General features: G+C 40.8%; 1 protein-coding gene across 1 annotated transcript in view; it reads right to left on the bottom strand.

Annotated features, from left to right (window-relative positions):
* Positions 1-550: 550 nt before the first annotated feature.
* mei4 (meiosis-specific, MEI4 homolog (S. cerevisiae)) overlaps positions 551-10,585 on the bottom strand; it is a 136,534-nt gene continuing 126,499 nt past the window's right edge. Inside the window, exon 5 of the mRNA XM_046060301.1 lies at positions 551-1,351. Within this exon, the coding sequence (XP_045916257.1) occupies positions 1,106-1,351 (246 nt within the window). The 3' untranslated portion in view covers positions 551-1,105. The remainder of the gene's footprint in view (positions 1,352-10,585) is intronic.

Below are 10,585 nucleotides of genomic sequence, written 5' to 3'. Positions count from 1 at the left end.
GTGTAAATCATCCAAAAATGGCCATAAAATTCAAAATGGCCGACTTCCTGTTGACTTTAGGCTATGGGTTCTTGAGGCTTTTTTGTGCGTCTTGATACGATACATGTCCCCAGAAAATTTCGTAGATGTAGGTTGAACGTGAACGAGGGGCTAATTTTTTCCAATTTTCTAGGTGGCGCTAGCGAGTCATTTTGCAACGCCCATGTGCGAAACTTGTAGAATACGAAATTTTTCACCGGTTCTGACATGTTTGCAAATTTTGGTGAGTTTTCGAGTATGTTTAGGCCATGTCATTTGGGCCTACTTTGCAGAAAAAAAAAAAAAAAAAAAAAAAAAATAATAATCCGAGCAGATTCAATAGGGACCTCGCACGGTCGTGCTCGGGCCCTAAATATATATAATCCGAGCAGATTCAATAGGGACCTCGCACGGTCGTGCTCGGGCCCTAATTAGTTCTTAACAAGAATTATTAGTAATTTTGTGCCTTTCAGCACTTAAATGTCAAACAAATCACTACAACACTGAAAGAACAAAACTTTTGGGATTTTGTTGGCAATAACAAAAACATTTATTTCTCTGTTACAGATACATTTAATGTTGTAATGAATAGAAAAAGAAAACATTTTTGTGCTAATAATGTTTTCCTCCTGACATGGCAGCTACAGCAAAGATGTAAAAAGATTAAAATTAATCGACAATGTTTTTATGAGAGCAAACTAGGAAGGAGGCCTTGACGTCCACATTCTGAAAGAATCCCTTCAAATTGTCAGTTTTATTATTTTGCCAGGCTGACGTTTCTTGTGCGTGTCTCACTGATGTGTTTTAATAGTTTTTGAACAGCAGAGAGATCAGATACAGGCTTCGATACACACTCAATACTTGTGAGAACGATCAGTTCATTGTTGGGTAGGATCGTTTCAAGAGATTTCTTGACAGTAAGAAAAATATAGCAGGACACCAGACTTACTCTTTAGCTAGTTTTGAAGATTGTGGTCATGGTCAATGAGATGTAGTCCGAGTGTTCCTTTTAGGGCCCCTAGCCACAGGTTTCTACAGATGCTGGTTTAGTCCTCTTTGGTCATATGGCCCTTTCGTATGGGGGATCTTATCTGTCCGAGGAGGTGAGGAGACCTCCGATCCTCCACATGCAGATGAAAAACAAGGGAAACTCATCTGACAATAGAAAGACGCGCTGTTCCAAGTGACTCAGGAAGCCCATCTGCTCCGACCCAACCTCCACCCTGCACGGTACCTTTGATTTCTGCAGGAGCTCCTCCAGGATCCAGAATAAATGGCACGAGTTCTGATACTGGTCCATGGGAAACTTGTCGAGCCCGGAGCGCTCCTGCTCCTGGAAAGTAACAACATCGTCAGGGCTTATTAGAATTACGACCTCCGAGACACAACAGTGCTATACACCGAGCAGCCGTAACGTTATGTGTGGGTGGGATCTATTAGTTAGCAAGTGAACATTGAGTCCTCAGAGTTGATGTGTTACAAGCAGGAAAAATGGGCAGCATGAGGATTTGAGAGACTCTGACATGGACCAAACAGGGTCAAGGGCGACAGGGTCACGGACCGCCAAGGCTCACAGATGCACGTGGGGAAGCGAAAGGCTGGCCCGTGTGGTGCGATCCAACAGACGAGCTACTGCAGGTCAAACTAATGAAACAGTTGATGCTGGTTCTGACAGAGGAGCATCACAGTGGAGTCCAGGACAGGTCAGGGCTGTTTTGGCAGCAAAAGGGAGACTTAACTTATGACCAGCAGGTGGTCCAGCTCAGACATCCTGCTAAGGAAAGTGTTTCGGACCCAGCTCTCAATCTGGTTTTAAAAAAAGTTTGTCTGTTTCCCCACCTGCTGGAAAAGTTAAGCCTGTTAGAGCTGGCAAACATCTCCCCTCCCCTTGAGACTGCGTAGCTGAGCAGGAACGCTTCTACAGCAGCCGAGGCTGCATCTTTTGGCTGCTGTGTAACTCAACATCAGCTCAATTTACAGAAAGTAACTGGTAGATGTATTTTATTACTACCTACTTGTCCAATGTTGATCATCAAGTACGAACTGAGAGTAAACTGGTGCAGCCTGCAGCTCTTTCCTGTACAGACTGATTCAATTATTTTTCAGTTTTCAGGTGAGTGTAAAAAAGTGGTTGTTAAAGGAAAGGACAGAGGTGAATGTAGAGGAGCTGAGGTTAGTAAAGCTAATTAGTGTTGCAAACTAAGCAAATGAGGAGACGTTTCTTTTTGGATTTTAATCTGCAAATAAAATGCACCTCAGAAGGGAGGAGGTTTCTCATGCTGCCTATTTTTTATATTAATGTCTACAGATAAATGTCAGAAGCTGTAAAATGAAGACAAAAGGCAAACATGAACAGTCGTATCTATAATGATTTTGAGGTCATATTATCAGGGTTTTAGAGGGTGATGCCCAAAACATGCTGTGCCATAAATGTCTAATCACTGTGGAGCAACAGAACAAACCAAAGTACTTTCCACAAATCTAAAGGTTGTAGTTCCTCCAGTAGACTGATCTTTTCCAACTCCTTGTTCAGAGATATGGGGAAAATAATGTGAAATTACATATTTGTCATTTGAAAACGTATCATCATCCTACCCCTCTGACCATGACCACCACAACCAACACCAAAACATTCATCTAAAGCTCACATAAAACTATGGAAAACACTGAGGTTTTATGCTATACTAACGTGCATCGCATGCTCATGGACACAAGAGCAATGTTGCTGAGACATGTTGTGTTGGGGTTTTATATTCAGACAAAAGTTTTGCTTCAACTCCACTGCTACAACTCCATCCTAGGGGAAACACTGCACACTTTAACATTCTGTAAAGTTACATTGCCTTTTTTATTCTAAATATATTATGGCACTATTTAGGAGCAGAGTTTTGTTTGGGACATGGGAACTCCCTTTGGGCTTTTTCATTTTGCAAACCTATTACATGCACAAAAAAAGAGATATAACAATAAAGGAGAGGGAAAAAGACAAAAAGCAGAATATGACCTCCTGAAGTTCATCAGCTGGAGAATCTTTTCCAGCAATGTCACATAAGGATGTTTACTGTCCTTTTACACCTTCTCAGCTGTGACAGACCGATAGTATCCAAAGCATCTAGTACGGATGGTGAAAAGTGAATCCACCCCACTGGCGTCTTTCTATTGCTGAGCTTTTTGACCTTCCTCTGTCAGAGATGGGCAACGCTTCCCCTGACTCTGCTGCTTCCGCAGACTACACATCAGTCGAGTTCAGAAGTTGCTTAAAATGTTCCCTTCACTGCCCGACAAAATCCCCGCTGGGCTAAATGTTGTAGAAATGTTTTGTTGATTATAATCTTTCAACATAAAATCAGTTCTGCAGACTTGTCTGTACCCATCTGCTGATTCAGGAGTGCCCTGGGCTAACCACACCCAGAAGGTCTCCTACTTCAGCTTAACAGCTTCCTTCATCTTCGGTGTGGACTAACAGGATCTGGGCTTGCAGCCATTACAACCTGCTGGCCTCCGAGCAGCAGCCTCCACTCCAGCGGTAGCTTGGCACTCTCATGTGTCGGAGCTTCCTAACACGTCCTGGAGGTCAACCAGCACAAATACCTCCTCTGATGGGGAGAAATATTTTATTTCTATTTTATTCTTATATTTTGCAATATGCCACAAAGACTTGGACGAGCTATTTAACTACAGGTCACAACACAGAAATATGAGGTACGACGTGCGATTATCTTCAGAGCTGAGGCATCCAATCCATGAAACACCACAAATATTAATTATTCAAATAAACAGAAGCTACTGGATTCCTTCCAGGCTGTATCTCAGTGTGCCTTTGTAAATGTGCGTGTGCTCAATGTCACATAGAAAAACAACCGCCAGATGGCTGTCAGGTATTCCTCCAGGCTTACACTTCCACAGGGCTGACAGAATTTGACAACACCACCCCTTAACTACACACACAAACACACTCTAGACCCCATCAGGATCGGGTCACTTATAACTTAGCTAAGTTTTAAATCTCTGTTTCTCTGTTACAGCTACAGATTATTTAAGACAGAATTCCCCTGCACTCACAAAGAAGATTGATCACTAAAAAGTGTAATCAATAACATTAACATGTTCCCACGCTGTGAACTAGGACTGGGCGATATGACCAAAAATGTCATATTCTATATTAACGGATAAATGTCAAATCAATATTTGTTTCCAGTTTGAAGGCTGATTTTTACACCTTAGTGAAAGTTGAAGAAACCACATGGTTAATTGTGGTTTTAAACTATTTTTTCTGTGATGGACTGGCGACCTGTCCAGGGTGTACCCCGCTTTTCGCCTGACGTCAAGTGGTTGACCATGAGATAAATTTCATTAAAATCTTTTTTTCAGTCCCTTTTTCTCAACAAAATAAATATCTTAACAGAAGAATTAAGTGCTACTTTGTTCGTGATTCAAATTAATTAAATCAAACCTTTATTGATCATTTGTTAACTACCCAGTACCCAAAGAGTGCGACCTCTCTAATTAATATGGCATTAATTAAAGGTCCAGTGTGTAATATTTAGGAGGATCTATTGACATAAATGCAATATAAAGATCCATAACTATGTTTTCAGTGGTGTGTAAAGACTTTCTATAATGAACCGTTATGTTTTTATTACCTTAGAATGAGACATTTATATCTACGTAGATCGTAGGTCCTCAAACTGCTATACAGAGCACATTTTGTCACTACATTGACTATGTACGAAGAACAACAACAACAAGTAACAGTAGTAGTACTCGTCATCTGGTTTACAAGAAGTAACAACTGACGTGAAATTTGAACATTTTCACAACGTGTGGGGTGCACTCACTGTTGTTGCCAGCGGTTTAGACATTAACGGCTGTGTGATGTGTTATTTTGAGGGGACAGCAAATTTACACTGTTACACAAGCTGCACACTCACTACGTTACACTGGAGCAAAGTGTCATTTCTTCAGTGTTGTCACATGAAAAGATAGAATCAAATATTTACGCTAATGTGAGGCGAGTACTCACTTTTGTGAGATACCGTAGATCCATTTTTTTTTATGTACTCTAACTATATCTTCGACTCAATATTTATGAACATGTTGACGACAAGGTTGAATTTGATTCAAAGCATGGGCCTGTTCTACTGCTGTGTTCAGAAACATTAAAAAACGTATGCATAACTCAGACTTGCAGTCTAGTGTTAGACCATTTATTAAAAGAATGAGAGTGTGATAACAGGTTCCAATCATGTGTCTGAGCTGTGAATAAAGGGCCTGTTACTGTATATATGTATGCATACAGTGTTTGGTGAAACGCTGCCATTATTAGATGATGCCAGGCAGCTTGACACAGAGGCCTCAGATATTCACACTGTCTGCTGCAGCAACTGTCAACAAGATGGAAAGGACATATTGGATTTGAGTGGACACGGGGAGGGAAGACTGCAGCATAATGTGGCTCTGCAAATCATCATAAAGATGATGATTGTCTGAGCTGTATCCAGGCACAGACTTTGGACACAATGTCTCTTTTGAACTCGGCACATTTAAATGATTTATTACCACCCTGAGGACTCCACCGTGTTGCTGGATGATCCATTTAAACCAGTAAAATATGAAATCAAATAAAGCTGTGGGAATTATCGCTCAGTGAAACTCTTTCATGAAGGATTTACTGCATTGAGAATGTTGTGATTTATTCTAAATATACATTCAACTGACGAACCAGTGCATATCCTGTTTGCAGGCTTTGCCAGTAATTAATGTGCAGATTTTCTTGCTTTAAACCAGAAACAGCTGAAGCTCTGCACATACTGCAAGGAGTGTTTCCCACAGAATGACAGTGTAACTGTGGTGGGAGGGGTATATTTCTATTTCTACCAGGTTATTTCCTATTTCATCAATTTAATTCTACTACATTCTCCACCTTATTTAAGGGTCTACTCACCTTGCTTTTCCCCCAACCTCACTCACCTACACCTCTGGTCTTAGTGCAAACACACCTGCTTGCCCCGCCTCTGTCGGTCTCTCCCTGTAGGTCTCTGCTCTGCTTCTCTATCAGCACAGAAGGTGTCTTTTGATTTTTCCACCTGCAATTCTGATTTCACAGCAGCAGAGGCGCCGCATGTGGCGCAATATACCTGGCCTGCCGTTAAAATACCCCGGGCTGCCGTCAATATACCCTCAATATACCCCCGGGCTGCCCTCAATATACCCCCGGGCTGCCCTCAATATACCCCCGGGCTGCCCTCAATATACCCTCAATATACCCTGGGCTGCAGTCATTATTCATGGGGTGGCGATGGCGCAATGGATAAGACCATGCCTTTGGTGTGAAAGACTCGGGTTCAATCCCCTACTGTGACCCATCCACCATTGTGTCCCTGAGCAAGACACTTAACCCCTCGTTGCTCCAGAGGCGTGCGACCTCTGACATGTATAGTAATTGTAGCTATAATTTATAGCTAAACGAATAAATGTAAATTGTAAATATTCCCTGAGCTGCCGCTAATATACCTGGGCTGCCTTTAAAATACGTTGGCTGCGGTCATTATCCCTGAGCTGCCCCTAATATACCTGGGCTGCCTTTAAAATACGTTGGCTGCGGTCATTATCCCTGAGCTGCCGCTAATATACCTGGGCTGCCTTTAAAATACGTTGGCTGCGGTCATTATCCCTGAGCTGCCGCTAATATACCTGAGCTGCTGACAATATACCTGGGATGCCATTAAAATACATTGGCTGCGGTCATTATACCTGGGCGGCCGTTAATAATCCTGGGAGGCTCAAGAAAACTCTATATGTGGGAAACAAGATATCCTGCCATATCTTGTAACTTTTCAATGCATGCAGAATGAAACTGCAATCCCTGAACAGTAAACACCTCCATCAGGAGAAAACAAGTTTGTTCATTCAAGGACAGGCATCATTTGAAACCACTGAGCTGGACAAACACTGTAATCTGAAGCAAAACAAGAGGGCATCTTAAAAAAAAAATAAACATACGAGGAGGCACCGAGCGCTAGAATCAAGCACATAAACAGACACAGTGCTGTAAAATACAGCATGAGGAAATAAGGCTGCCCTACAAAAGGTTTTCAGCACTACTGACGTCCAAGAAATAAAGAGCTCATTTTAAAGTAGTTTGCTGCTTCTCTGCATTAAACTTGTTCTGACACAACTAATCAGGCATTATTATTTAAATTATGCTTATTTGTTTTATATATCCGGTGCAGTAAAACTGCCACCAGCCACACTTCACACTCTATCTGGCCTGTACCCCCAGTTACATTTGACAACAACATATAACCACACTCGGGAGGAAGAGGTGGTTTAAGGCATTTATATAGGTAAGAAGGAGCCCAGGGTGTTCTCACTTTAATCTCCAACCACTCACAAGCACTCACATGCACAAAGAATTTATGAAGCGAGATTCAGTGAACGGCAAAAATCGACAACTGGAACGAAAATCTAGTGCGAGCTGTGATGGAGCATCTGTGTAGAAAACAACTACTCGTCCACCGGGGGAGGTGACAGAAATTGTCTCTTGAGATAAAAATCCTAAAACCACAACGGACCTTGCCGGCATCCTTATTTAGAAATCTTTGTGACATCACATGACGTCTTCCTCTGAGCATAAAGTCAAGCCCAGATACTATTTATTCTATACCTCTCTGACACGGTATCTTTAATTAAACTTAACACAATGGCTGTTTGTGTCATTGGATTGGATTATGTGATACATGTGCCGGTGTTATTTTTTTCTTCCTGTATTAAAATCATGTAATGGTCCACAGGTTAAGTTACTTAAATTAACGATGAAAGTGAATATTACATCATTCTATTTCTTTCTTCCTTTTCGATAGTATGATTCTATTTAATGGTATGATTCTCACTAAAAATAAGTTCCATAAGCTCCATTCAAACAGACCCTTTTGTTTTGCCAGAGCTCAAAGTGGCGTCTTAAGCTTGTTTATTTGTCCAAACCGCAGTGCAAATGTCAAAGATATTTACTTTACAAAGAAAAAAATCTTTATTATCTATTCATTGAAAATTGATTGTGTGTTAACTCACCAACTAATCTACAAAACTTTTTCCATTCTATTCCGGCGACTCTGGCCAAATCATTAATCATCACAAACTGTCACAATGATCAAGTAAGAATACAACAACACAGGACTGCATGGATCCATCCTGCCAGGTGTCAACAACCCACACTGGTGGTTTAATGGAATTAAGATTGATGATCTTCCTGCAACATCTTAGGCCCCTGACCACCAATGACAGAGCAATTAACGGTAGCTGGCCATACCTACTGTAACTGTAAACTCTCAGAATAAACTGTCAAACACGGGAATATCATGGAATCTGCCAAAATATGGATGCAATTTATAAAAATCTGACTTTTCCCTATCATTAGTTTCCACAGCACTTAAGCCAAACGGACCATAAATAATTGCATACATTTGCATGCTACATCAAATTCATTGATATTGATGAATTTTTTTTACATTTGCTATTATTGAATTACCAAATACCACATAATTGAATACCACATAACAACACAGTCTTTCTGATGACAAAATGTGCTTCAATTGTAAAAGACAGAATTTAGAAAAATTAAAACAGAATCTGGAAAAGACATAACGGATTTCATAGGGCCTGTTGTAATCCAGCATTTCAAGGAAAAGGTTTGTCTAAAAAGTGAGCATGCTGTCCATGCCTCATGCCTGTCTGTATGTCTAACAGAAACCATGTGAAATCAGCGGTTACAGCGGGTTTCACATGAGCTCTTGACATCACTTCTGTCTATTGTTTGTTCCCTTTCCATGTCATTGGAAATCAATGTTCCCGGCATGAAGGCGAAAGAAACACAATGCAGACTGACAGATTCACCGAGCATCGGCAGAACAACAATCAGGCTTTTGAAGAAAGGTGCCATATTTTATTAAATTGCATCTCCCTCAGTGGTTCCGATTTAAAATCCCGGGGAGGTAATATCCTTCTTGCACAATCCACCAGGATTTTAATGAGCAAAGCATCCTATCTAACTCAATGTAAATAAATCATCATTTGCATAATACTGTACAACTGGCGTTTCTGCCAGACAAATAACTCGCTAACAGTAAAACGAGAAATAATAATGTTGAGTACACAAAGCGGATTTTTGCAATTATAAACTGTTTGGAGAAATTAAGTTCAACCGTCAGCTTTGTGTTCATGTCATTTACAACACAATCCAGTCACGTCATGCAGACAGATAAGGAAGCAAATGGGATAAAATTACTGGTTTTCTGCAGAGATGACATGCGTCAAATCTGGTAAATAGATGGAACAGTAGAGTATCATGATGTGGCGACATGCGTCAGGATGCGGGCTGGTGTGTGCTGCCATTAATTACCCACTGTGGCTGGGTGGTTTATGAATACAAGTCCCAAATAAATACATGAGTTTCAGTACCAATGCCAAAACAATACTTTTTTAATAATACTTACAGTAACTTTGAGAAATATAAACATTCAATTCCATCTTTTGATTTCAAGAATAATGTTAAATGTATTTTTTGCCTAAATGAAATTATGGTTGAAATCATAAGGTTTACTATGTTCGCCATCTCTGTTGAGTGTGTAGAACCATGAATGTCTGTACAAATTTTGTGTAAATCTATCTGGTACATGTTCAAATGTTTTAAATTGAAGTCACATTATGCTTTCTGGCTTTTCCCCTTTTCTTTATTGTGTTATATAACTTTCTGGTGCAAATAATAGGTTAGCAAAGTGAAAAAGCCTCAAAGAAAACACTGTTCCTGAACAGCCTGAAAACAGCTGGACGGTACGGAAAGTATTCAGACCCCTTTAAATTTTTCACTCTTTGTTTCATTGCAGCAATTTTCCAAAAATCAAAAAAGTTCATTTTATTTCTCAGTAATGTACACTCAGCACCCCATCTTGACAGAAAAAAACAGAAATGTAGAAATTTTTGCAAATTTATTTAAAAAGAAAAACTGTAATATCACATGGTCATAAGTATTCAGACCCTTTGCTCAGTATTTAGTAGAAGCACCCTTTTGATCTAATACAGCCATGAGTCGTGTTGGGAAAGATGCAACAAGTTTTTCACATCTGGATTTGGGTATCCTCTGCCATTCCTCCTTGCAGATCCTCTCCAGTTCTGTCAGGTTGGATGGTAAACGTTGGTGGACAGCCATTTTCAGGTCTCTCCAGAGATGCTCAATTGGGTTTAAGTCAGGGCTCTGGCTGGGCCATTCAAGAACAGCCACGGAGTTGTTGTGAAGCCACTCCTTCGTTATTTTAGCGGTGCGCTTAGGGTCATTGTCTTGTTGGAAGGTAAACCTTCGGCCCAGTCTGAGGTCCAGAGCACTCTGGAAAAGGTTTTCGTCCAGGATATACCTGTACTTGGCCGCATTCATCTTTCCCTCGATTGCAACCGGTCGTCCTGTCCCTGCAGCTGAAAAACACCCCCACAGCATGATGCTGCCACCACCATGCTTCACTGTTGAGACTGTATTGGACAGGTGATGAGCAGTGCCTGGTTTTCTCCACACATACCG

The sequence above is a fragment of the Micropterus dolomieu genome, linkage group LG10, assembly GCF_021292245.1.
Source record: "Micropterus dolomieu isolate WLL.071019.BEF.003 ecotype Adirondacks linkage group LG10, ASM2129224v1, whole genome shotgun sequence".
Classification (NCBI taxonomy): Eukaryota; Metazoa; Chordata; class Actinopteri; order Centrarchiformes; family Centrarchidae; genus Micropterus; species Micropterus dolomieu.
The sequence above is the reverse complement of the archived record's forward strand: the minus strand, read 5'-3'. Positions and strand labels throughout refer to the sequence as shown.